This window comes from Elgaria multicarinata, chromosome 3, assembly GCF_023053635.1.
Source record: "Elgaria multicarinata webbii isolate HBS135686 ecotype San Diego chromosome 3, rElgMul1.1.pri, whole genome shotgun sequence".
NCBI classification, from domain to species: Eukaryota; Metazoa; Chordata; class Lepidosauria; order Squamata; family Anguidae; genus Elgaria; species Elgaria multicarinata.
In genome coordinates, this window is record NC_086173.1 from 62,345,875 (window position 1) to 62,373,359 (window position 27,485).

The 27,485-nt window shown below is 47.7% G+C and overlaps 1 protein-coding gene across 3 annotated transcripts in view; it reads left to right on the forward strand.

The window, feature by feature from the left end:
- Positions 1-25,918, forward strand: part of NOTCH3 (notch receptor 3) — a 65,986-nt gene extending 40,068 nt beyond the window's left edge. The window contains exons 12-34 of one of the 3 annotated variants that reach the window (XM_063120470.1): positions 265-375; positions 660-852; positions 1,070-1,215; positions 2,061-2,174; positions 3,488-3,607; positions 3,871-4,023; positions 6,168-6,396; positions 7,653-7,854; positions 8,055-8,208; positions 9,071-9,255; positions 12,087-12,219; positions 13,250-13,501; positions 14,887-14,999; positions 15,676-16,205; positions 16,596-16,916; positions 18,552-18,700; positions 18,890-19,106; positions 20,221-20,305; positions 20,564-20,750; positions 20,952-21,256; positions 21,594-21,741; positions 23,037-23,134; positions 23,377-25,918. In XM_063120470.1, coding sequence (XP_062976540.1) covers positions 265-375; positions 660-852; positions 1,070-1,215; positions 2,061-2,174; positions 3,488-3,607; positions 3,871-4,023; positions 6,168-6,396; positions 7,653-7,854; positions 8,055-8,208; positions 9,071-9,255; positions 12,087-12,219; positions 13,250-13,501; positions 14,887-14,999; positions 15,676-16,205; positions 16,596-16,916; positions 18,552-18,700; positions 18,890-19,106; positions 20,221-20,305; positions 20,564-20,750; positions 20,952-21,256; positions 21,594-21,741; positions 23,037-23,134; positions 23,377-24,615 — 5,384 coding nt within the window. In that variant the 3' untranslated portion in view covers positions 24,616-25,918. The remainder of the gene's footprint in view (positions 1-264; positions 376-659; positions 853-1,069; positions 1,216-2,060; positions 2,175-3,487; positions 3,608-3,870; positions 4,024-6,167; positions 6,397-7,652; positions 7,855-8,054; positions 8,209-9,070; positions 9,256-12,086; positions 12,220-13,249; positions 13,502-14,886; positions 15,000-15,675; positions 16,206-16,595; positions 16,917-18,551; positions 18,701-18,889; positions 19,107-20,220; positions 20,306-20,563; positions 20,751-20,951; positions 21,257-21,593; positions 21,742-23,036; positions 23,135-23,376) is intronic. The other 2 variants (XM_063120471.1, XM_063120472.1) reach the window with 2 other exon arrangements.
- Positions 25,919-27,485: the final 1,567 nt, after the last annotated feature.

The following is a 27,485-nucleotide window of genomic DNA, read 5'->3' on the forward strand; positions in this document are numbered from 1 at the left end:
TCTCTCTCTAACTGTCAGCACTATTTGGTAACAGCACACCCTCGGCAGCACTGCCGGGCAGCATGTTTAGAGAGGATGCATAGGGAGCTGTGACAACTTCCCCTTCCACGCGTCTCATTCTACCCCCACCTGTTCCACCCACTCTTCACACATCCGTTGGTCAAAACAGGAAGGGATTTCCCACAGTTCACCGGGGGGGGGGGGGAGGCTGTAAGATGGGGGTTGCCCCCGCCCTGCAACTTAAGATCTGTCTTTCTCCCCAAGGTTCCAACTGTGAGATCAACTTCGATGACTGTGCCAGCAATCCCTGTGATTATGGCAACTGCCGTGACGGCATCAATCGTTACGACTGCATCTGCAAACCTGGCTTCACAGGTGACAGCTGGGTGGGGTTATTGCAGGCGGGGGGAGGGGGGCAGGGGGCGCAGGGGAAGGCAAGGAGGGAAAGGAGAGGAGGGGGTTGGGTCAAGAGTGGCAACATTGGCTCAAGAGATAATGCCACAGCTAGATTTGTATGTAGAGGGCAAGAACTTGAGGGTGTGCTGCTCAGGGTTGGCTATTGGATTTCGTTCTTACCTGGTAGAGGAGACAAAGCTGGATTGATCCAACTGGCCTGAAAGCTGCGAGAAGTGACCCTTGCCACCTTTCCTCCGACTTAGGTCCCCTGTGCAACGTAGAGATTAATGAATGCGCATCCAACCCTTGCAAGAACGGCGGCACCTGTGTGGATGGCGAAGATGGCTTCTCTTGCCTTTGCCCAGAAGGTTTCCACGATCCACATTGCTATTCAGAGGTGGACGAGTGCAGCAGCAGCCCCTGCGTGCATGGCACATGCCACGATGACATCAACGGGTGAGAGCTGGCCCCTCGGAGGCAGATCCCAGTGGGATGGCTTTGGAATGAGCTGCGGGGTCAGGAGCAGGCAGGCTTTGCTCCCGGTGTAGCTCTGAAGCTCTGTGAAGACAAGAGTGGATTAAGCCAGTCCCTCCAGGCTGCTCAAAAGGACTGGGCTAATAGTTCCTTGGAGGGCGCAAGAAATCCTGACCGCATTCTTTTTCTCTTCTTCCAGGTACCAATGTGAGTGTGAGCCAGGCTGGGCTGGCACCAACTGTGATGTGAACCGCAATGAGTGTGAATCCAATCCATGCCAGCATGGCGGCACCTGCACCGACTATGTCAACGGCTATCGCTGCAAGTGCAAAGAAGGCTTCCAGGGTATGCTTCCCTCTGGCTTCCCTGCCCTGCTTTCATCACCCATACTTTTACCCCGACGGTCCACACCAGAGTCACCTCCATCTGGCTTTTCTCTACAGCATGTTACGTGCCCCAACAACATGCGTTTTCCCCTTGTTTGCCTTCTGGATAATACTCTGCCTGCTATCAGGGCCTCCATGTAATGCTTGGAGTTTGGGCTGTCTTGGTCTATGTACTACTACAAGCACCAATCTGCTTTCTTTTGCTCTCACCCATTATTTGGGAATGGCGTGGAAAGCCAACGTGGTGCTGTGGGCAAGAATGTGTCCACAGACATCTGTCCTGGTGCCACCAGGCTCCCTGCCACTCCTGATTTTTATTTTATTTCTTAATATATATATTTTAAAAAATAAGTAATTGTTTAAAACTGGGAGGCTGGCTTGCTGAAAAGTGAAGTGCTCCCACCAGCGCCATTTTTATTTGGATTCAAAATAATGGTTTTGTGTTTTGGAGCTCTGGCCCCACCTCTGCCTTATACCTAGGCTCTTGGTCAAGCTACTTTTGTTTTAGTCTCACCAGTTTAGTTTCTGGGAAATGGGTGTTCCGTGACCAGTGATGCCCACCATGGCAGCCATTTTATGAATGGGTAAGGGTGGCGACCATTTTATAAATGAGTAAGGTGAGCCGTGGCAGCCATTTTATGAGAGTGCCCACAAAGCCCTTTCAGAATTCCAGTTGTGCCACCTGCATCCTGGCAGCTTTTCCTTTCCTCTGGTCCTGAATGAAGGCTAACATTGGGTGGTCGCTTCAGATCCCTTTCCTAGACATCCATGCTCACATACGTTTTTCTACCTTTTCCCCTGCAGGAACATACTGCCAGAACAACATAAATGACTGTGCCTCCAGCCCCTGCCTCAACAAGGGCACCTGCATTGATGGCATTGCCAGCTACGCCTGCCTCTGTGACTTGCCCTACACTGGTGAGTGAAGGGCTCCTTGTGGGGGAGTGGGGGGGCAAGGGAGGGATGTCTGAGGTGGTCATCTGCTGGAAAATCTTATCCTTGATAGAAAAATGGATCTTCAGCCCACACTGGAAAGAACTGTACAGCAAATACGTCCTCGGCTGGGGAGTTTTGCCCCTGGCAGGATTGTAACTGGAAAGGATTGATCAGCAATAGTTGATTTGTACTGAGTATCATATTGGAAGTTGGAGGGTCACAGCTCATATTCATCTTCTGCATTTTAGCCATTCATTGGTTAATCATCTATATGTGATTGAAGAGGACAAGGAGAGCAAGAAGCTAATGAAGTTGCCCTTACTCAGCTTAGCTCTTGTGTGTTCCCTCTTTGCGAACTGAGTTCGGCTGATAGCGTCACAACGTGAATGGGGGGGGGGGGCGGGAAGGAGCTGAGACACTCGTCATCATCGGTAATGCCGCAGGCACTATCCAATAGGTGCCTGTGACATTTGCACAGCTATCTAGACCTCAATTCAAACTGTAACAGCATCTGCTGGCTGTGGAAAGAACCCACATTTTTTAAGCAGCACTATATTCTGGTTTGGATGCTTGGAGATGTGGTCTAAACAGCAGTGCAAGACATCTTGATTTATGCAACTAAAGATTTATTTTATTTAGTTATGTATTCAAAGTATTTTGAACTCACCTGTCACTGTAGAATAAAAGAGGCATAAACACTCAAAATATGCCACAATATAATACAATAAAGCCATAAAATACCACAATAAAAACAAATCAGAAGCATACAAACTGCAGAGCAAACTAAATGTAAGCCAGTATGACACTCTAAAATGCCCAGGCGAATAACTAAGTTTTGACTTCGTGCTGAAATGATAGCAGGATTGGCATCAGTTGAGCTTCATCAGGGAGGGTATTGCAGAGATGGGGTGCCACCACAGAGAAGGCCCTTGGCCTAGTTCCTACACAACGAGCTTCACCTGACAAAGGGGCATGAAGAGGAGCCTCCTCTGCAGATCTTAAGACACGTATGATTGACCACTTAGCATCCGTTGCTCTGCAAACTGATTGACAGGGAATTAAGTTGATTACATTTGTACAAAGCAAAATTTCCATTGATATCACCATGTGGCTAGACATTTGTTTTCTGAGCTTCATTTGTATTCACTTTGAGTCTAAGAAATACAATTATAACTCTTGATATTCTGGCTGCTGGGCCAGTAGAACTCTAAACACTATGAATGGCCTCTCTCTCTCTCTCTCTCTCTCTCTCTCTCTCTCTCTCTCTCTCTCTCTCTCCCCCCCCCCCCCCACAGGCCGGAACTGTGAGAATGTGCTGGCCCCTTGCTTCCCCAACCCATGTGAGAACAATGGCGTCTGTGACCACACACCTGACTATGAGGGCTTCACCTGTGGTTGTGCACCGGGCTGGCAAGGTATTTAAGATTCTACGCATTCCTTTCCTCTCGCCCCATTCTGAGTATTGTGGAGTCTGACCCTATGAGTCTATATGTCCTTGTTTTCTATGTTTAATCTTTGTTTTCGTTTTTATGATGGCATTATATAGCAAGGCATTTTTACCTCCATAATTTGCGTTTGCATTGCTCGCTGTCTCTGGATGTCTTTGGATGGGAATGTAGTAAAGAAATTTCAGACGTAGAAAACAAAATATTCTAACTGTCTTTTCCTATCCCTATAGGGCAGCAATGCCACATTGACATTAATGAATGTGACAGGAACCCATGTCGCAACAGGGGCGCCTGCACCAATCTGCTTGGCAGTTATAGATGTACCTGCCGTCCTGGCTACACGGGCACCAACTGCGAGATGGATATTGATGACTGCACACCCAGTGAGTTCATTGAGCACATGGGGCAGCAGGAAAGCGGCTGAGAACAAGTCCCTGCGGACTGCTTTGTTGAGATAGTGTGGCAAGGAGAACTGGGTGGAAGTTCCAGGAAGGAGCATTGTGCTGCAATGAATGGGATGGGGAACCTAGTAAAGAATTAGGAATTAGGCAGAGAGGTCTGTAAGAAGAGGCGAAATCTGCCTCTCCAAGCTGGCTTCTAAATCTTACGTTAATGCAAACAATTGTTCCTTGTATTTTGGCTGTATAGTATGGCTTGTTCTTACTTTGTTGCAATAGAAAATTAACATTTGGGGGGAAATTAAATGGTGATATTGTATGCAAATATGCTTGCGTTAGCTTAAGCATAATCTGTGTGGCGTCATATTTATAATACAAGATGGTGTGTGTCTGCTGTCTCTCTGCCAGCACAGTAGCTCCAAGACCCTGAAACGTAGATGCCTGAAACTCGGCGTGAATTCTAAGAGGACCCCAGGGGTGTGCATGTTGTTGTCTTTCGTTAATTTAAATGCGTCCATGTGCTTGAAGCCTGCAGTACCATCTTCAGTCACTAGGCAGCAGACTCCCCTGGCCAGCTCATTGCCTTTTAGTCAGCATGGTTTGAAGCCAAGGGGGAGTAGTCCAAGGGACTACTCCCCCTTGGAGCAGGCTCCCCTCCCCTGGAAAATGGAGTGGGAAGCCCCCTCTCTCAAGGGCTCTAGGGGTACACCAAGAGAGTTGTCGTACCCAGAGTGCAGTAGTTGTGATTCGCTCAAACAGGGCAGCCGCAATTTGTCCAACTCTTGACAGCTGCGTAAGTTTTCTTGAAGGCGTTGTCGTATCAAACTAAGGGGCTATTCCAACCTGTGTGAAGCTGGGTATGGTCACTAGTGTATCATATATATTAAGAATAGTCACAATTATCCAAGTGCCAGTCCTTAGGTAGCCAAAACAGCACTACTCACACAAGAGGGAGGCATGCTTGGGGAAGCACATCCTTTTTTTAGAGAGTGCAAACCCACCTCTTCTCCCCCCCACCCCACCCCACCCCACCCAAAAAATCTAGTCAGGACGATGCATGCTCATTAGCCCTGGGATACTGACTGACATGGTGGGGAAACACAACAGTGGTGGTGGTGGAATGGAATAGAGTATCTTGGAAGAAGGCATGGCTGATTGGTTGGGGCACTGAAGAGGGGCACTCCCATACTGCAAGAATTGGCTGATTCACATGTAACTCTAAACCATAGTTTAGTGTTGCATGCGTGAGTTTGAATACAAGCAAAGCATCGGGCTCAGGCACTCCCCCTCCCCTCTCCTCCCACACAGCCAAGGAGCTCCTTTTAAAGACTCCTGGCTTAGTGTTACACTCGAATCATGGATTCTGTTTTAAAACGATCTCTAGTTAGTTAAATAAACCAGTGTCTGAACTCATGGTTTGAAGCTAGCTTGTTTAGCAACTGACTAGAGTTCGTTTTAAACCAGGATCATATGTAATACTAGGACGGGATTCTTTAAAAATGAGACTAAATTCTGCCAAAATTCTCCTCTTGGCAATGTGGGAGGAGAAGCAGGGAGAGTGTGAGCCTACTACTTTGGCATGTGTAGGCTTCTCCATGCACTGCTAAACTACGATTTAGTGCAGGATTGTGTAATTTAGGGACCTCCAGATCTTGTTGAACTGCAACAGCCATGATCCTTCACCACTGTCTATCCTAGTTAGAGCTGATGGGAATTGCAGTCCAACAATATCCAGAGGGCCACACATTGCCCATCGCTAGTTTTACGTGCAAACCATCTCATATTGTTGCAGGTCCCACTTATGCTACTTTTGCGAATTTGGACTTTTTTTTGGTAGGAGTAGATTGATTGTAAGATAGGGTAAGTTGTTGAGGGGATTGAAATGGAAGGTAAGTTAGGCAGACGTACATCTTATTGGGACTAAACTATTTGGCTGTAACGTTAGAGCCTGTTAATTTGAATGACGTTTAAATACGCCTCCCCTCTTCTGTACTGCATTCTCAGTGCTGAGGTAGAATGTCCTAGTTTTGTTTTCATACAGGAAGCTTGCCTTTCTGTATTAGGAGTTCCTTGTAAGTGGCTTGAGAGTTTACCCATACCCTTTTGAATATGACCTTCCCTGCCGACAGATCCTTGCCTGAACGGCGGCTCTTGCCAGGATGCCATCAGCTCCTTCACGTGTACCTGCCTGCCGGGCTTTATGGGCGTGCGATGTACAACTGAGACCAATGAGTGCCTGAGCAACCCCTGCCGCAATGGGGCTACCTGCACAGACTACGTCAACAGCTACACTTGCACTTGCGCACCAGGCTGGGCTGGCCTACACTGCGAGCACAATGTGCAGGACTGCACTGACAGGTTTGTTGCCATGAGGGACAGTGGCCTGGTTCAGACAACACGCTAAACTATGCTGCTTAACCACAAAATGGTTTAGGGAATGCATGCATTCCCTTAACCATTTTGTGGTTAAGCAGCATGGTTTAGCGTGTTGTCTGAACCAGGCCATTGTCTTCCTCCTTGTCTAATCTCATAATTTGGATTGCTTGGTGGGCACAGTTTGCAGTATGGACTCTGGGGCTCCATTTGTATGCCCAAAGCCAAATGGCATGATGGTGAGGGCTATTCAGAAGAGTTGCCTTACTTTTCTAATTTAATATACTTTGAAAACTGGAGTGTGTTCCCCGCTTTCTCCTGTATGGAATATTGTTTTTAGTGAAGTCATCTGAAGATATTTGGCAGTTCTCTCCTCTACTTTTACTTTGGACTTTTACGTTGTCTTTAAAAGTTCTCATTATAGGAGACAGAGCACCATGACAATGAGTGGAGTAGACTCTGTTCCAAGAATGTTCAAATGGAGAAGTGGTTCAGGAATATATATATATGGTCTTCTTCAAAAGAGGATTCTGTACTCGTGGCTCCTCCTTGCTTTTAATCACTCTGTCAGTGAAAACTGTGAATGAGCTGTCGGTGGGAACACAGCCCGAGTCTGAAGGAAGCATTGGATAGTCAAGGGTACCAAGAGCTATATCTGAAGTTTTATTTTATTTTATTTATTTATTGCATTTATATCCTGCCTTTTTCCTCCAAGGAACCCAAGGTGGCGTACATAATCCTCCTCCTCTCCATTTTATCCTCACAACAACAACCCTGTGAGGTAGGTTGGGCTGAGAGTCTGTGACTGGCCCAAAGTTACCCAGTGGGTTTCCATGGCTGAGTGGGGACTAGAACCTGGATCTCCTGACTCCCAGTCCAACACTCTAGCCACTACACCATAGTGGCTCTCACAGGGTTGTTGTACATCACAGGGTTGTCATTGTGAGGATAAAAGTTCCACCAGTTGTCAGTTTCAGGCAAACACAGTATAGTTGGAAATAATATCCAGATGTTGCACAAGAAGGGGCATTAACCACTGGGCCCATTTGTGGACTTTCTAGATGGAGGTGGGGAGAGGTTCATCCCCCATCTTTCACCTAAAGTGGAAAGCCGTGTGAAAGATACTGTTGGTCAGAGATGCAAGTAGGCATGCTTAGCCTAGAGGGATCAACCCAACCTCTGCTAAGGGACATTCAGGCCAGATGGTCTCATTGCTCCCTTCTTTGTCTCTGTTTTGGCAGCTCCTGCTTCAATGGAGGAACTTGCTTGGATGGTGTGAATTCGTACACGTGCCGCTGCCATGCTGGTTTCACGGGCTCCCACTGCCAGCATAAAATTGATGAGTGCCAGTCACAGCCCTGCCTCAATGGTGGTGTGTGCCAGGATGGTGTGCAGTCCTACCGCTGTGCCTGTCCCCAGGGCTACACAGGTCCTCAGTGCCAGGTAATCTGCCCCAAGCTACAGTTGAAGGGCCAGAAGGGTTGGATATGGCACTTGCCCCAATAAGTAAATATATAAATGCAAAGGCCTTTCTGGTGGGCCAACAGGGAAGATACAGCACAGAGGCACCCAGTGGGGATGGAGTGGGAAGGTGCCCATGTTTCATCTTGCCACCCACTCTTGATTTGTTCTGCCCCCTCCAGACCTTACTGGATCTATGCAGTCGCTCCCCCTGCCAGAATGGTGGCAGTTGTGTGCAAATGGGCACCAGCTTATCCTGTGATTGTCCAGGAGGCTGGACTGGTCGTTACTGTGACATCCCCAACGTTTCTTGTGAAGTGGTGGCCAGGAACCGAGGTAAGTGGGCCTTCTGCTCCAGGGCTAGGGCAATCCAGGACCTCCTTCCTACTTTAAGAGGAGGTTGTCCCTTGCTCATTCATCCTGCTTGCCAGAATTCTCAACAAAAGTGCCTGAGCAGTGAGCCTGAAGGCACCTGCTTATCCATCCAGTCTCCACAACATCATCAGCTGTTCAGGACTTTCAGAGTTGGCACAGATCTGTGTCACTTCCCTTCAGTGATGCTGGGGCTCCAATCAATAGTTCTGACTTCTGTTTCCAGGGAAATATTTGCAACCTATGAAGTTAAATATCCTGGGCTTCCTTAAGAACAAAACAGGAGCTGCAAATATGACTTGATCGAGTACTGGGTTCAGGCATTAGCAGAAGTAGCAATGTTGTATTTGAGGCAGTGTTTATAATGCCACTTTCAAAATGGTGTAATACAAGAGGGAACTGGAGGCAACGCAGAGGTGGTTTGGATTCCACGGTCCTAGTGTGGTGTCAGAGTATATAGCACCTTATTCTTTTTTTTTTTTTGACCACCTGCTTCCATTTTATTTTACCTATTAAACTTTCCATCAAATGGCACTCATGAGAACTATAAAGAGGCCCTTTAAATACAAATGACAATTATAATCTGACCTTGGAAACGCTGGGATAGCTTGTTCCTTCCCAAAAAAGTTTCCTTTGAGTTGTGGGGGAGGGAATGAATTCTAGTGCTTTGTACAAAGGCGTGGAGCAAGGCATTAGGCTTCTATTCCATTTACTGACTTGACTGTAGGAACTTTTTCTTGGCGTCTTTGTCTAAGCCTCCATTGGAAGAGGGCGTGGAGCAAATGTGGCCGACATGCAGTGTGTAATTCTCTTTTCCGTGGGACAGGTGTGACCAAGGAGCAAGTGTGTCATTACGGTGGACGTTGTGTGGATGCTGGCAATACTCACTACTGTATTTGCAAGAAAAGCTACACTGGCAGCTACTGTGAGAGCGAAGTCAACCACTGCCAACACAGCCTGTGCCAGAATGGGGGCACCTGTCGCAGTTTTGTGGGAGGCTACATCTGTGAGGTGAGGGAGAATTTGCACACAGTAGCCAGGGCTCCTGGCTTCTCTTCAGAACTCTGGGACTGGATGAACTTCCATGAGGAGGTGTGGGACACCTGTTTTATTATTAAGTTTCAGCATGCAGGATGGCCACAAAAAAAGGAAGGAAGAAAGAAAAACTGACCCAAAACTACAATGTATTTTTCCAATAATTTAATACGAGCAAAGGAACCCCTGAAAAAATTATTCCCCCACCCCCAAATTTTAATCTGGTGAGGTTCCTTCGCTAAAGTTGTTTGCTGTCCCATTGTTGCAACTTTCATTAACTTTGCTAGTAACTCTTGATGGTTGGTTGGTTGATTTATTTGGTTACCCTTCCACAACACATTTTGAAATCTGTACATACTTTTGTTTTTAGCCACATCCGTGTTGCATGTCAGCAGTAAAACGCCTTGCATTGTTTCTCAAATTCTCTAGAATTGTTCCTGTTGTAGCCCCAGGCTAGGTCAAACTAATATACACAATGCAATGCTCACAGACTTGACTAACAAGAAGGAACATTTTGTATAAAACTGGTTAAATTCGATGTAACAGAAAAAGAGAAGGAACATCTTAATCTGAGAATTAAAAAAAATGCTTGCTAGCTTTCTTAGAAAACCCATGCTATTCAAATTATGAAGGGTTAAACCCAGGGATGGGGACCTTGTGGCCCTCCAGATGTTGTTGGAGTTTAACTCCCATCAACAGCATGGCCAGTAAAAGATGATGGAAGTTAAAGTTCAACATCTGTAGGGCCACAAGTTCCAGACCCCTGCTCACCAATATCCATTTAGTCCTTTTTAAACATATTTTTTTAAAATTAGGGTAAAACATGACTGCTTGATTTTTGACCCCCGTTGAAAGTAAGCTCCAAATCTTAAAGTTCTTCGAATTGTGCTACGTTTTTCAAATGCAATACACCCCTGAATGTGTGATATAAAAGGTGTTCTAAATGCAAGTATTGGCAGAATGGGGCTATTGACACCCGTTTTTATTTTTTATTTATTTATTTATTACATTTCTATACTGCCCAATAGCCGAAGCTCTCTGGGCGGTTCACAACAGATGCCAGTGTTCTTCATTACATCATCCTCTCTTGGATCTTTACATCTAAATACATGTTTCCATATTACAAATTCTCCTGGCGCCCTACCCAAATTAAATAATAGGTTGTATATCTCATAAATAACTTTATATCCCATATCTGAAGGATTTGAGGCAGGATTTTTTTAATACACTTCCTTCTTAAACCATGGTAAAGGTAATCAAAAGGATTAGTATTAATCTCTGCTGTGTGAAACTATTGCTCTATTGAGCTGCTTCAGAGCAGCTTGCAACATAAGAAACAGAAGTGACTCTTTGATTTTCATTCTTTTATAGAAAATGCACAGTCTGTATGAGCAGGAAGGAGCTGCAGTGGGCCTTGGGCTTGCACAGTCTTCCCTCTCCTTTTCTTCTCCCACACAGCCAAAAGCTGGAAGCTTTTCTTTCCGATTTTAGTTAACTGTGGCTTCCTGTGCTGTCTAAACCAGGAATAATTCACTATGTTAGTTTCAGCTAGCCAGCTTCTGAAAGCATGGCTTGAATCTGGAGTATTTGAAATTCACCATAGTTAGCGTTAACCATGTTTTTTTGTGTGACTGATGACATGACAAATCACGGTTAACCAAAATGTGAACTTAAAGGCTTCCTGTTCGTGCACATTAAATGTCAAGTCTTGATTTGTTGGTGCTGTGTTTCATTCATATGATTTTATGAATTGTTAAAGCAGTCCTTGCATACCTAATTGACTTTATATTGCACAGTATCTTACAATTTTAAAAGGCTCTTATAAACTGCTTCTATGTTGATATGAATTCCTAATAAGTCTAATTGATTCCTCTTTATCTTATCAACTGAAAGTATAGCACACATTTTGTTAAGTGAAATAATGTTTCCATAGATTTTAATGGATTGATGGCAAGAACCTACATTAATTTTTGTTTTATTCTGATTCTCCCCAGCTGAAATCCTTTTATTTTTTATTTTTTAAAAATACCTTATAGTTCTTGCTAATTCTTATCTGCTAATAAAAAAATCACACCATAGAGAGAGAGATGGGTTTTTAAAATCCTTGCCAAAATGGAGGCATCATTCCCACCTTTCAAAAATATCAATTTGCTCATTTTTGGCAAATAATAAGGCAATTGATGGATATGATCTGTATTTTTAAGTAAATTTAATTTTTATTCTATGCTGCCTTCTAGTCTCCTTCCTTTTTATACAGGTAGAGTAATCTGTATGTGTATATATCTTGGCATAATTTGATCAAACCTGTTTGCTAAAAGTTCCATTAAGGTTTGCTAATCTTGATTTATCAAAGAAAAGGAATGATAAGACTTGACTCTTGAAGGCTATTTCCTTTCCTTATGAAATAGTATTATTTTTACCTGATTTCAAGTGTTAAGAAGAGCCTGTTGGTGTAGTGTTAGACTGGGACTCAGGAGATCCGGGTTCTAATCCCCATTCGGCCATGAAGCTCACAAGGTGGCTTTGGGCCAGTCACTGACTCTCAGACTAACCTATCTCGCAGGGTTGTTGTGAGGATAAATGGAGAGGAGGAGGACCACCATGTAAGCCACCTTGGGAACCTTGCAAGAGGAAAAAGGAGGGATATAAATGTAATAATAAATAATAAATTAATAAAAATTAAGAATAGTACAATTTTCTAGTAGGAACAAGAATAGAAACCCTTATAAAGGATCTGAATTTGAACCCTACTGACGGTTTATTGCTCATCCCAGTCCTGTTTTGTTTGTTTTTCTTTCTCTCTCCAGTGTCCACTAGGCTTTCATGGGGAGAACTGTGAGTATGATATTGAAGAGTGTCAGTCAAACCCCTGCCAGAATGGAGGGACTTGCATCGACCTCATTGGTCGCTACATTTGTTCCTGTCCACCAGGAACTCTAGGTAAGTGCTCGCTCTTGGGGTAGGCAAATCTTTGCTGTCCTTATTAGCAGGAAAGTACAAGAAGAAGGGGAAAGAGCTTTAGGTTTTGAATTAGATTTGTTACTTGAACAATGTGAGGAGGAGCTCTGGATTCCTCTTTAGGGCACAGGATGGAGAATATGGGCTCTGAGTTTTCCCAGGGCAGTTTTGAAAGAGGAAAACCTCAGGGTTGGTCCCTCTAGGGCAAGGGTGGGCAAACTGTGACCCTCCAAATGTTGTTTGGCTCCAGCCCCAGCCAGCATGGGCTGGAGCAGATGCCCTAGGAGGGAAGGTTACAACAGCTGGGATTGTTTAGCTTGGAAAAAAGGAGGCTAAGGGGAGATGTGATAGAGGTGTACAAAATCATGCATGGTGTGGAGAATGTGGATTGGGAGACATTTTTCTCCCTCTCCCATAATACTAGAATCCGGGGTCATCCCATGAAGCTGATTGGTGGGAGATTCAGGACAAATAAAAGGAAATACTTCTTCACACAACGCATAATTAAACTATGGAATTCACTACCACAAGATGTGGTGATGGCCACCAATCTGGATGGCTTTAAAAGGAGGTTGGATAAATTCCTGGAGGAGAAGACTATCAATGGCTACTAGTCCTGATGGATAGCTGAGGCAGTAAGCCTATATGTGCCAGTTGCTGGTGAACATGGGTGGGAGGGTACTGTTGCATCGTGTTCTGCTTTGTTGATTCCTGGCTGACAGCTGGTTGGCCACTGTGTGAACAGAGTGCTGGATTAGATGGACCCATGGTCTGGTCCAGCATGACACTTCTTATGTTCTTATGATAAGAGTGGTAGCCCAACACATCTGGAGGGCCACAAGGTTGCCCATCCCTGCCCTAGAAGGAAAACTCTAGCCCACTGTAGAGCACCATCAAAGGTGGGTGACGAGTTCTTATCGCTCTACAGTTGCAGTTCCAGGGATGGGAGGAGGAAGTTTGGGCTTCCATCTGTTGGGATATTTGGTGTGATGGCTTGTTGTTCTCTCTCTAGGTGTCTTGTGTGAAATAAACGAGGATGATTGTGCCATGAATCCTAACAGCCGTGTCCCCAAATGCCTCAACAATGGGACATGTGTGGACAGAGTAGGTAGCTACCGATGCAACTGCCCACCAGGCTTCACAGGTGAACGATGCGAGGGGGACATAAATGAGTGCCAGTCCAACCATTGCCACCTGCGCAACACCCTTGACTGTGTTCAGGAAGCCAGCGACTACCAGTGCATTTGCAAGCCAGGCTACACGGGTGAGTGAGAGTGCAAGCGAGGTTAACGTGACATGTGTGTGCGCAGAGCTAGAGTGGTGGGTAGGAGAACCAGGCGAAAGTAAAGAATGGTGGGCTGGAAGAAGTTTGGAAGTTGTGCTAAATCATGGAGAAACTGTGTGAGGAATATTCTAGGCAGTTCCTTTTAGGCTATAGGCCTACTTACACCTCTTTCTACATCTGGCTTAGTTTTAGATCACAACCCCATGATTTCTTGGGAGGCCGCCAGCTTCAGAAATTACAAAATGAGCAGACAGGTCTTCCGTTGAGAGAGCCATGATGGAGGTTCTGGTTTCTCTAGAACTGCCCTGTTGCAGCAGCAGGCTGAGTCAAACCCGTAGGCCAGCACAGAAGCTCACAGACGTGATGAAACAAAAAGAAAAAGTTTTTTTACATGGCAATTTGACTTCAGTACAATAGCAGGAGAGGAGTAAAAAGCTTGTGCATTTGCTAGCTAGGTTCTCTGAATTCCCATGAATTGTTATATGGCGCTGGTGTTCTCCATGACAAGCCATCGCATCCCAGCCAAAGTTGTGCTGTAAACAATTGTTTCTTTGCTGTGTTGCAAGTCCCGTGTGGTTGATTTGCTCTTCTTCTTGCTCCATCTCTCCTCAATAATGCCGGTCGATAGCAAAAACAAAAAACCCTCCCAATGTTCTCTGATATCCTGGTGTACTTTTCACGCTGGATGCTTAAGATTCTTTGCTCTCTGGGGCATTTCTACGACCGTTTGTGCTGTAGTATCTTACCATCGTAGTATAACTGAAGTACAGCTGTAATATCTTACAGTTGTGTAGTATGAAAATAGGTCAGGGGTGGCTCTCCAGGTTTTTTGGCCTATGACCCCTTCAGTCCCAGCCAACATAGCCAGTGGTGAAGGATGATAGGAGTTGTAGACTCAAGCATCTAGAGAGCCACAAGTTGCCCACCCCTATGTTACAGCAGCTGTTTCCCTGAGGTTATAAATTGTTACACACCTGCAACGTTTTGAGTCCATTGCAATGTCACAATAGGAGACAATAACTGGCGTCCCACATAAACATTGTTAGGGGTCAAGTGCAGGCTATGGTTGCCTGAGGATCTGGCTAAACTGCTAAGTGTGCCTTTGTGAGCGGAGCCTCACGGAATGTGTATGTCTTCCGGACCTCGTTGGGGGACAAATGGGTGCAAGAGCAGGGAGTGAAGGCCTTGTTGACCATTGATGTGAAGGGGGTGGGGGGAAAGCCAGTTCCAGGAGCTGGTATTACAGTGCAAGGCCAAATATGGTATAGTGATGGTGTTCTTGGCTTTCCTCCGCTGGAGTGTGCGTGGGATTATGGACAAGACTCCACTGGTGATACTCTTTTTCCCCCCTCCTTCCTCCACAGGCCGTCACTGCAAGAATATTGTGAATGCGTGTGAGTCTCAGCCTTGCCAGAACGGCGGGCAGTGCAAGCTGGCGGTAAACCTGCCTCTAGGGTATACCTGCCATTGCCCCCGGGTAAGTGGCCCAGGCCATAGCTGTGCACCAGAAGGGCAGGTGCATCTCCTGCGCACACATGTTGCAAGAGGCTGAAAACATTAGGGAGACGATGGCAGTGGCTGGGAGGGCTAAAGTGAGGGAACGGTAAGGTGGAGATGTTGAAGCTGTGGTAGGAGTGAATTTCAGCACCTGCTGAGAAAGATCTTTTTTTCCATTGAGATTTTTGGTAGAGAGTGAAATGTCCTCCGGTGGAAAGCTTACTGTGGGAAGGAATTTTATTTCCATTTGGGGAGTGGTGGGAAACAGTTTTGTGGCATGATCTTGTCTCACTTCGGAGCTGGCTATGATTCCTGAAGTGAAGAGAAGCGAGGTGCAGCACCGTAGCAAGAGGTGCAGAGTTCTAATGCAAGAGGGGAGGTTGCCCTGGTGAGCCTGGTCCTGGAGGACTAGGGGTATCAAAAGGTCATTCTTTAGGGTGATAGGGATCCGTGATAAGGTGAAGGATTTTCTTCCCAGGGTGAGGGTTTCAAGGTGTGTGTGTGTGAGAGAGAGAGAGACAGACAGACAGACAGACAGACAGACAAGACAGACAGACAGACTGCCAAAGGCTTTCTGTTTGCTAGGCTAGCAATTGGAGGGTTTTCTGGGTTTGCCTGGCTTTCCTCTACTAACTCCTCTTCTTGTCCCTTTCCAGAGCTATTCGGGCCTCAACTGTGAGCGCAGCGTGCTCTCCTGCCGGGAGCTCTTCTGCTTTAACAGTGGCACCTGCCGGACCTCAGTGTTGGGGGCCCGCTGTTACTGCTTGCACGGGTGGGCTGGGCCTGACTGCCGCCTGCGTGCCAACAGCAGCTGCGCAAGCATGCCCTGCCACAACGGGGGTGCCTGCCATGAGGTTGCCACCCCGCCTTACTTCCAGTGCCTTTGCATGGGTGACTTCTCCGGCCTTCTCTGCCAGAACCCGCGCCCTCAGCCCCCGGAGCCGCGTTGCCCGCTGGAGGAGTGTGCTGCAAAGGCGAAGGATAACTACTGCGACAAGATGTGCAACAGCCCAGCCTGTCACTGGGACGGGGGCGACTGCTCCCTGTTGGTGGATGACCCCTGGAAGCAGTGCAAGAGACCCGAGTGCTGGCAGTACTTCAACAACAGCCAGTGTGACGAGCTGTGCAACACCGTTGAGTGCCTCTACGATAACTTTGACTGCAAGAGCCGCGAGCGCACCTGCAAGTGAGTGCTGCCATTGCCTCTCGAGCAGGGGAAGCCTCGAGTTGTGTATATTATACCAGAGTCCACTGATGTCAAGGGAATGCCGGGTTCCACCCCAGGTTAACCAAATGGGAGGTCTTATATTTGATGCAGGGATGCTGTGCACAAGCCTTTGGGGCCCTACTTATTTCCTAACCCCAGAGAACTAGGCATTTCTGAGGGTCCCCATGTTCCGCTCAAGTCTCTGTGCTAGTTGTGGGTACTGTATATAGAGGGAATCCTCCGGAGAACCACAGTGTTTTGTGATCCTTCCCCATCAGGCACCAGGAGCGCACAAGTAAGCTGTATTCTGGGTTGGTGTAAGATCTGTTTTGGCAAAAGTTCATACCGTTTCATCTCCACCTTCCACAGCCCCGTTTATGAAAAATACTGCTCGGATCACTTTGCCGACGGGCGCTGTGACCAGGGCTGTAACAATGAAGAATGTGGCTGGGATGGGCTGGATTGTGCCCGGGAAGTGCCCGAACACTTAGCGAGTGGTGTTTTGGTCATCACTGTGCTGCTACACCCTGATGAGCTGCTCCGCACAAGCACCATCTTCCTGCAGAAGCTGAGCGCCATTTTGCGAACCTCCCTGCGCTTCCGCCTCGATGAAAATGGCAACTATTTGATCAAGCCATATTATGGGTCTGGCGGTCGAAAACGCAGGGAACTTGGCCGGGAGATTATTGGGTGAGTCATAATGAGGAGCCAAAGGGAAGAGAGGGATTTGGGAAACTGGATAAATGAACTATTGCTTCATAGGATACTGGGCTTGGTGTTCATTGTCTATGAAGGGCTAAAATGGTAGGGAGAGGCAGTTCAGTGAAACTATTTCCCCAACTTACTTCACACAAAAAAGGTCCTTGTGAAAGTACTGCATTGAACAGGGCCGGCCCTTCCATTTGGCAGAATGAGGCAGCTATCTCAGGTGGCAGATGTTGCGGGGCAGGGAGTGGTGATGAGATGCTGGAGGGCATAGCTGTGTTTGCCCTGCACCCCCTAAGCAAACTTGCTGCCCTCAGATGCAGAGGAAGTTGCTCACCAGCCTGTTCTGCTTCTATACATGGAATGGGGGGAAATCCGCCATCTTGTCTGTATCAGGCAGCAAAATGGCCCTGGACCTGAGCTACACATCAAACAATCCTGAGAAAATACTGCAAATCAAAGTGTCCAGAAGAAGTTTTATAAGCAAATATTGGATTTTACAGTGATAAATTGGCATAACCAGATGGGGATTCATCCAAGCATTTTTTTTATAAGAAACTCCAATAAAATATTACTCAAGCAATGACCCTGATGAGTAATTGCCTTGTTTGCCAAATTACTGGAAGGCAGCTAATGCGGCCTTTTAAAAAACTATGAACTCAAAAAGCAAGTTGTTGAGGTGGTGCTGGATCACTGGAAGCCGGAGACTGATCCCAAGAAAATAGATTGATCCCATTTGCCTGTAACTCTGTATGCAATGTGTTGTCATGTCTAACTCTACTGCCCCTGTCTTGGGAGAAGATGTTTCAGGTAATCAATCAGAATCAGATTCAGAACTAGAAGATGCAGCCCTAGACACCAGCTAGCCTGTACCAGTGGGGGAGGAAGCTCTCACGGGCGATTCTCCAGCTGGGAGTCAGCCCTCTCCAGAGCTTATCTCCTCAAGGTCAAATCCTACAAACTCAGTGGGAAGTGAGGGGTCTTCCGGAGGTGAGTGTCCCGACAAGCTAGCTGATGCTAGGGTCTGTCGGAAGCTCAAACGCAGGGCGTGGAAGGAAAACATGAGAAAGTTGGTTCGATTACACCAGAAACTGCCTCTGCACCAGGCTCCCTGAGTTATGGACATTTGGGAAGTGGTTTCCTATTCTTCTTGAGCAGACAATTGTCTTGCTTAGTTTGCATAGTTTTGCCTAGGGGGACATTTCCAAGAGGTTAGACTCTCTTCAGGTAGAAGAGATGTTTGGTTTGTTACTTAATAAAAACTTCGTAGATTACTTAGCAAGCCTCGTCATTTGCCTCCCATCGAAAGCAGGAGTTTTCTGAGAAACACGACATGCGTTATGGGAGAGCAGGCATGCCTTTAGGAAAGGAAGATCATCCCTCACAAATGCCTTGGAGCTCTTTTCATCCATTGATACATCTGGCACTAATGGTGATCTCCTCCATAACGTGCCCTTAGAAATGCCTCTACTAAGATCACATGAAAGAAGCCAAGCCTTTTTCGACACTGAAGGATGGATGGGGAATGGGACTCTTTTTAGAGACTTGCCTTGCCCTAGAATGATGCGCGAGGCTGCAGGAGGAGCTCTTGGCCCTTGTAACACCCATCACTTTTTCCAGGTCTCAGGTGACTCTTGAGATTGATAACCGTCTCTGTTACCAAGCCTCCGACAAGTGCTTCCCCGATGCAGAAAGTGCTGCTGACTACCTTGCTGCCTTGTCAGCTGTAGAGCGCCTAGAGTTCCCATACCCCCTCAAGGCTGTGAAAGGTGAGGCTCCTTCTGTGGTGGTGGAGGAGGGTGGGCACTTGATGTGGGGGTGGGGGTAGGACTTGATGGAAGCAGATTTTGCCTGGGTTGGCTTCGTTTGTTTTGGCTTTGTTCTGTTTTCCTTTTCCCATTCGGCATCTCTAACAAGTTACTGAGAAGCCTCCTTATCCAGTGGCATTGCTTCTGCAGGTGAAAGGATCGTTGAAGAGCCAGACTCGCTCAAGCTGGTGCCATTGCTAGTGGTAGCAGCCCTGATTCTCCTGGTGATCCTGGTGCTGGGTGTGTTGGTGGCACGGCGCAAAAGAGAGCACAGCACCCTCTGGTTTCCTGAAGGCTTCAGCCTGAAGAAAGAGAGCAGCAACAAGAATCGGCGTGAGCCTGTGGGTCAGGATGCACTGGGCATGAAGTAAGGAGCTCTCATTCACCCACAGCAAATCCCCAATCCCAGTAGCAGAGACATGCAAATACCTTCACAAATGTTACTTGCCAGAAAAACAGAACATCAGCCTCTGAAGAGGTTGGCAGCCTGTATTTCCATGGGGGCCGTGGAGGAGGGGAAGCCCCCTCCTTGGCATCGGGTGTGGCTACCAGCCTCTTATTATTTATTTATTTAATTATTTTAAACATTTGTATCCCGCCCTATATCACTAGGATCTCATGGTGGCGTACAGATAAAATTATACAATATAAAACAATAAATATACACAGCTAAAAACAAATTAAACCATGAATCAAGCTAAAACCAGTATAGAATTTAAAAGCAGTTAAAACAATGTGCGAGCTTGGTGAATTTAACCATTAAAGGCTTTGTTAAAAAGCCATGTTTTTACTTAGTGCCGGAATAAAGTCAGCGTTGGCGCCAGTTGGGCCTCCGAGGGGAGGGCATTCCCCAACCGGGGTGCCACCACAGAGAAAGCCCTCTCCCATGTCCCACCATAGCGTATGTCTTCAGTTGGTGGGATGCGGAGGGGGGCTCCTCCAACGGATCTCAAGTCTTGGGCAGGCACATAGGGAGAGGCGCTCCTTCAAGCATTGAGGTCCCAAGCTGCTTAGGGCTTTAAACGTCATTACCAACACCTTTAAGGCTAGTAGATAAATGTGACGTCTACCAAATGGACTGGCCCAGGAGGGGACATTACTGTGCTCCTTAAGCCCATTGTGCTGCATTTCTGTGCTGGTTCTGGAGGAAGAGTGGGCAAACAAAGGAGAAATCTGTTCTGCCAGCCTGCTCACTCGCCTGCATAGGACTCCATGTGTTTGCTTGCATAGGATTCCTGATGGCCTCTGGCTGCCAGGCAAGCCGCTGCAGAGGATAGGATGGTCAGTCACAGCTTTCCGTGATCATGTTGCCCTGCTGGCAGTATTCCAATCAGCTGATGTAGAACTTGCCCTTGAATTGTATGTGTGGGTGTGGGTGTGGGTACATGTGGGTGGGCAAGAGCAGAACGGTGTGAACCACTTGCCCCAGCGTCTGTCTTGCAATACTGTCTCCCTTCATGGTGTATCTTCCTCCCGTGCAGAAATATTGGCAAAGGGGAGAGCTTAATACCGGACAGCTCAGAAGACTGGCTGGAAGCAGAGTGCCCGGAGGCCAAGCGCCTAAAGGTATTGCCTGCTTTTCTTGGGGCTCCAGAACAGAAGCTGCAAAGGGGTTCCAGTTCCTCTTTGGAGCTATCCTGCTGCTTTCACCTTTCCCTCCCTCCCTGTCTTTTTCCTGGCACTACTTGTTTGTATGGCTGTCTATCGGGCTAACGCGGGCCTGGCTCATTTGGTGTTTCTCAGCAAAGGGCACTGCAAGCAGCAATGACGCTATTTAATGCAGCCTGTGAATCGCGGCGGATGGCTTGCCATGATAAGTTGTAGGCTTGTGTCGTTCTTCCCTGCCAGGTGGAGGAGCCAGCCGTAGACTGCGAAGACCCCGTGGACTGCCGCCAGTGGACACAACACCACTTAGTGGCAGCAGACATCCCCATGCCGCCATCTATGGCCCTGACGCCACCCCAGGGCGAATTTGATAGTGACTGCATGGATGTCAATGTCCGTGGGCCAGGTAAATGGGCGTTGGCGGTGTTGAGTGGGGGGACACCAAGCCCTAGTCCAGCAACTGATGTCCAGAGTGTGTCTGCGACTTCCTTTCTCACACAACAAGCCCCCAACATGTGTTTCTCCAATCTCTCTGTATATTATATTAAGAAAGAAGAAGCGGGGCAATGATTCATTTTTAAAATCCCTTGCTGGGGTCTCCTTCCAGATGGTTTCACGCCCCTGATGTTGGCCTCCTTTTGTGGCGGTGGCATGGAGACTGACATAGCTGAGGAAGAGGAAGCAGACGACTCCTCTGCCAACATCATCTCAGACCTAATCTGCCAGGGGGCGAACTTGAGTGCCCAGACAGACCGCACCGGGGAGACGGCGCTGCACTTGGCTGCCAGATATGCACGTGCAGATGCTGCCAAGCGTTTGTTGGATGCTGGGGCTGACACCAACGCGCAGGACAACACCGGGCGTACACCCCTCCATGCTGCTGTGACTGCTGATGCCCAGGGGGTCTTCCAGGTGAGTCTTGTCCTCACAATACACCCTTTTTCTCCTGATGGACCGCTGGAGCCTTTTTAATACTCGTTCTTTATTCTTCCCACCAAGGCATTATCCTCTGCCTTGTTCGCATTAATGGTAACTCGGTTCCCGTTTTCAGTGAAAGTTCACTGTGATTGTTACCACCTCCGAGCTGTGCTTGTGTCATCCATCCATCCTCTCCCTTGGGACACTATGGGAAGTTAGCCCTGGCTGTACTTCCCATGGAGAACATCAGAACTGTGCACAGTGTTGCTGTGCTGCTTTGGATGGTGTGCTTGGCTTCTGCTCCTACCTCATGGCCCACTTCTGTTGACAGATCCTGATCCGAAATCGGTCTACAGACTTAGATGCCAGAATGGGGGATGGTTCGACTGCACTCATTCTGGCAGCCAGGCTGGCCGTGGAGGGCATGGTGGAGGAACTGATTGCCTGCCATGCTGATGTCAATGCTGTGGACGAGCTGGGTAAGTAGCCCCCAGAGTGATGGCTTGTTCCAGAGTCTATGACTTGGTTCCTTTACTTGGCTATTTTCCATAAACTTCTTTATTTTTTTAATTATTCATTCAAGAATGTGTTTTTAATTTTTAAGCACCGAAAGCAGACTGCACTTCAGGTTGTTGTTTTTTAAAATGCAAACAGTGATGAAGCTTACGTATCTCTCTGGGGAGAGAGTTACAAAGGTTTGGGGCCACCACTAAGAAAGCCCTATCCCTTGAACTCGCCAGCCTAATGGCTCTTGTTGGTGGGCCAGAGACACTGATCTTAATGCTTGGGTGGGCTCATACAGTTGTAGCCTTCCTTCAGATAACATGGTTCCAAACCACAGCACTTTGAATTGGTTCCGGAAACTAACAGGCAGCCAATGTAAATGATACAGAATAGGAGCAATATGATCCAGGTGCCTCGCCACCCCCCACCCCCTCAGTGTTTTAGCTGTACCATTTTCCACTGTATTCCACTTTTGAGGAAGCCCCCGCATAACTGCCTTTGCAGACATGTGCCAGATTAAGAACCTCGCACGTAAGAAGAGCCATGCTGGGTCAGGCCAGCATTCTGCTCACACAGTGGCCAGCCAATGGTTAATTGATTTCACTGATGCAGAAAAGAAGGCAGACGGAGAGGCAGAGGCACAGTCACATGCTCCCTGAACCTCCAGTCTGCTTACGCTGGACACTGCTCAAGCAGTGGGAATTCACCTGACCATTTTCCTGGCTTCTGCTTCCCACGCCCAGACTCATTTGGTGTACATTGACGAGGATGAGGGCTTTGCATACCCAGAGCCACTGTTGTTGCAGAGCCCTGCGTGTGCACAGATTGAGAGAGCAGATTATGTATAGGAGGGGTGGGGAATGGCTTGTCTACATGGCTTGCAGTTGGTAATCAGGAGTGGAGTGTTGAGCTGGTGAGAAGGGACAAGCGGGGAGCCCTGTTACACAGAAGGCCTCACCAGACTATTTCTGAGAGTAGCTCTGGGTGATTCTGGGGGCCTCATAGCTGCTTGGATCTTGCTTGGATGTTCATCTCCATAACAAAGCAGTTGATCTGTTGGGAGGGCTTTTCCAGGGTCCCAATTCTACAGAAAGTCCAATGTTAATGGGAGGCACGGAGAGCAACTATCTGGCATGGTAGTGAGAAAGAAGATGGTAGCTTAAGAATGAGGACCATTAGGAGAGCTGGTACAGTAGAAGGCTTCTGGCAAGGTCTGAAACTCATTCGCTAGGAGGAATTAGGCTGATCCTCATGGTGTCATGTCTTCCAGGTAAATCAGCCCTGCACTGGGCAGCAGCGGTAAACAACGTAGAGGCCACAATTGCACTGCTGAAGAACGGGGCTAACAAGGACATGCAGGATAGCAAAGTAAGTTCTTGCCTGCACTTAGTTTCCCCTCATCACGTGGTACCTTGAAGAAGCTTAGCTGTTACTGTAGGTACCTTCTAGCAGGTACTTACAGTACCTGTCCAGCTAGACCGGTTGGCTTCCCTGTCTGTGGGTGTGTAGTGGGGAGGTTTATGGGAGGAGGCGGGAAGTTCTGCACACTCACTGTCCCTGTTCTAGAATACTTGTAGTATGTTCCCCTCAACCTGTCCTCTCTGTGGCAGGAGGAGACACCGCTGTTCCTGGCAGCCCGGGAAGGCAGTTACGAGGCAGCCAAAATCCTGTTGGATCACTTTGCTAACCGGGAGATCACAGACCACATGGATCGGCTTCCACGCGATGTGGCCCAGGAGCGCCTGCACCATGACATTGTCCGGCTTTTGGATGACTACAACACCGTGCGCAGCCCACAAGGGGCACTACCTGCTGGCCACTCCCTCTCCCCTCTTATGTGCCCTCCCAATAGCTTCTTACCCAGCCTCAAACCCACTCCACAGAGCAAGAAGAACCGGCGGCCTAGCACCAAGAACGTGACAGCAGGCAGCAGTGCCAGCCTGGCACGGGAGAGCAAAGAGGCCAAGGCGCGTGCCAAGAAGCTCAACATAGAGTGCCAAGGCTCTCTCCTGGAGAGCTCTGTCACCCTGTCTCCTGTTGACTCGCTGGACTCCCCATATGTGCCCAATCCCGCCTCGCCTGGGGTCTTCCACACAGCCAGTGCCTCATTGTCAGTACCCTCCACTCCCATGGTTCATGGCATGATGGAGGCACCCTTTGCCGTCAGTTTGGCACGCCTCAGCGACCTAGGGGATGGCACCCTTCTCTCTATGAACCGCCTCTCAGTGCCCCCTGGCCGCATGGGGCTCAGTCTGGGCATGGTGAGCCCTGTGGCCATGCCTTTTGATTGGCATGCCCGTATTCCCACTTCCCAGTGCCAGCCAATCATAGGAGTGGTGCACCCTGCTGCCTCCCATCCCAACCTCCACCAGCCAGGCCAAGCATTCCCCCCAGGGTTGCTTCTGTCTAACCACATGGCCATGGGGCACAGCTCTCAGGGGTTGCCCAACCAAGCTCCTTCACACACCAAGGAGGCAGCCCAGCCCATGCCCCCGCCAGCTACCACCATGCGCACCAACCAGCCTGTCTCACCCCAAGAGGGCCAGGGGGCACCACGGGTAGGGCCCCCACAGTACTTAAAGGCACCAGGGGTGGAGGATTACCCAACGCCGCCCTCTCAACACAGTTACACACAGGGGCAGGATGCGACACCCAAGCACTTCCTCCACCCACCAAGTGAGCACCCCTACCTGACTCCCTCGCCAGAGTCCCCGGAGCAGTGGAGTAGCCCCTCCCCACACTCTTTGTCTGATTGGTCTGAATCTACACCCAGTCCTACTGTATTGGGGCCAAGCCACACCCAGCTTTCTTCGGCGGAGTCGTCTGCTAAGATGCAGGTGTTTGCATGAGGAGCTGGAGGGTGGGACAGATCCCAGAGGCCTGCGTCCCTCTGTGGCCCCCATTGGGGCCTGTGCCTGCCTCAGGGGTCCTGTTATTTCCCCTATTTGTGTTTTTATAAGAAAAAACTCAAGTGTAAAAAGATTTTTTTAAAAAAAATGCCTGATCTGGGAGGGAAAGGCAAGGCCTTCCCATTCCCTTACTGCCAAGGAGCCCAGGCTGGCCCTCTACCCCACGTGTTGCCACGGCAACATGTTTGTGGGGAGGTTTTTTGTTTTTTTGTTTTTTAATAAATAAATAAATAAATAACCCTTTTTGTATAAACCCTGCATTTTACTCCAAACGCTATATTTTTTACAATGTATTCCACGTCAGGCCCTGATGTGTCACTCTTCTTCCTGTGGGTCTTGAGAGGAAGCCGCGCCCCTTGCTCCCCCTCTGCGTGGCAATGTCTCTTGGATTGAGCACCCCTTTCCCTTCCCACCATGTTGGGGCGGGATTCAGCTCACTGTATTTGCGTACTGGGTACGCAGTGTTAGCCCATATTCGCATTGCCACGCAGAGGGTTTGAGCCCCAATCCTGCCTCTGTCATGCAGGGAACGTAAGTCCCACAGCCCCACCCTAAACTTGTCACTTCATCACATTCCAGGTTAATTTATTCATCTTGAATTCTGCAGCATTCCCCACCCCCCACCCCCATTGAATTCCTGAATTGTTTCAGCTAATGCTAGCCATGGTCATGGGGAATTCCCTGTCTCCAGAGTATTCTGAGCCACTGTGTTTTTATGCCTGGCCCTTACTGACATTCCCCCCCCCCTTCGGTCTGAGGTTGACCTCGGACTATGTCAACAGTTACATTTCCCTGTATGGCGAGTTCTTTGCCCCTGAGGTACTGTAGGATCCTGGGGCGTCCGCAGACACCAAGGTTTCACTTTGGCATAAAAGGTACTGAGATACTACAAAATACATGCCCAGCAGACTTTCCTCCTCGCACCCTCCTCGCCTCCTCGCACCCTGTACATTCCAGCTATTCCTAGCTGTAAATACTGCTGGTTGGAGCAGACGGATAGGCAGGACCTCGGTCCGGCGGTGACTGCTGCTCCCTCCTCCCTCCTTTCCCACGCTGTGTAGCATAGTGGGGGAATGGCCCTGCCAGCCACCCTCTCTGCCATAGAAGGACCATTTCTAGCTCATTTTAAAACTTTTTTTAAAAAAAGAAAATCCAGTGTAAACCAAGTAGCTTTAAAGCAGCTGGGTGCTTTCTGTACAGAGCGGCTTGAGCCGCGGCATAATAAACATAGCTAATAAGGAAACTGCCTCCGCTTCCTCTATGTGTCATTTATTTTTATTTGTTTATTCAAAGTGCTCCGGCTGTATAACAGTAAATGTGGCGAGGGGGGGCAGGGGCGGAATAACCCACTACCAATAATTAGAATTCAAAGGAGATTGTCTTACTTCCCTTCCATCCAGAGCGGTGTAGTATTCGCTATGGAATACTAAGAGATGTTCTTCCGGTAGAGATTTTACACTTCCTATAGCTTGTCCATCACCAACATAGCTTCTGGGAATGCAATTGAAAGAGGATTGCCGGCTCTTGAGAGTATTCCACTGCAGGAGGGTTGCAGAGAGCAATGCACTCAGAAAGACAGACCCACATGATTTAAATGAGTGGGTTTCTACCGCAAGGGGGATCTTTTTGACATTGTCTTTTCTTCCTCAGCAACATGCCGTATTTTAGGGCTCAAACTTGGTTTACGTGGGACATTGGCCGTGCCTGTTGGGCTTCACAGTCGCTCCAAATTGAATGGAGCTCCAAATGAATAGAGGACACACCCAGTACGTCCCCACAGCTGCACATGTACAAGCTATCTTCAGGGAATCTTCTAATTGAGGAAAGTCCAATAAGCTTCTAAGGAGCCCTATAATTTAAATAAAAGCAAAAGATTTTATCAACAGAAATATTTGAAAAGTTACTCTGCTGTCACAGCAAAGCCAACTAAAACCAGAGATTCCCCTCAGAGATTTCTGTTTCTTTAGCAGGATCTTCGTCTTTGATCATCCTCTTTGCCTGAATGACACCTTCATTTGGAGTTTTCATTTACCGAGTCCCTTGAACCAATCACAACTTCCTAAACATCATTTATAAATGAACAATAAATTATTGGGAGGAGGTATTCCTCTGTAGAAACTACTCTAATATTTCCCAGGCTGGAGCTTGTTTGAATTTACAACTTACAAAGATGAAACTCTATCACTATGAATACAATGCAATGCACTCGCCTGAGGTAGCACAATGCAGGTCTAAGGATTGGCATAGCCTTGTAGTTACACTACTAAAAATATCTGAGTTAAAAAGAAGTTGGAGTATACAACTTTGCAGCATAAGAAGAGGTGTATGGAGAGAAATCACATTTTAATCAGGGACTCAAGCAGGTTTGTTTGGGTCAGTTGTATTCTGGTGCCTTTGCCTTCCTGCCTGCTCCTATCCCTCAAATAATGATGCATGCAATTTGCTATACTTACTTTCCACTTGCCTCCTGATGTTTCCCTCCCTCCTTATGCCTTCTCATGCCAATTTGCAATCAAGGTGCCAGTTTAAACCTTTCAGAGACTCCAAATTGCAAAAATCTCTCATGATAATTTTTTTTTTTTTTTGGTCAACAGTAAATGCTACTCAACTCTCCATCACCCCAAAAGGCAGCTTAAATAGCCTGGATTAATGAATCGGGGTGGAGTGGGAACAGAAGAGATGTGCCTAAGATGTGGGAGCATAAGGAAAAGCAATAACAGCAACAATTATTTATATAGCAGTTTAGAATATTAAAAGTATTTCATAAGAAGAGCTATGCTGGATCAGTCCAAGGATCCATCTAGTCCAGC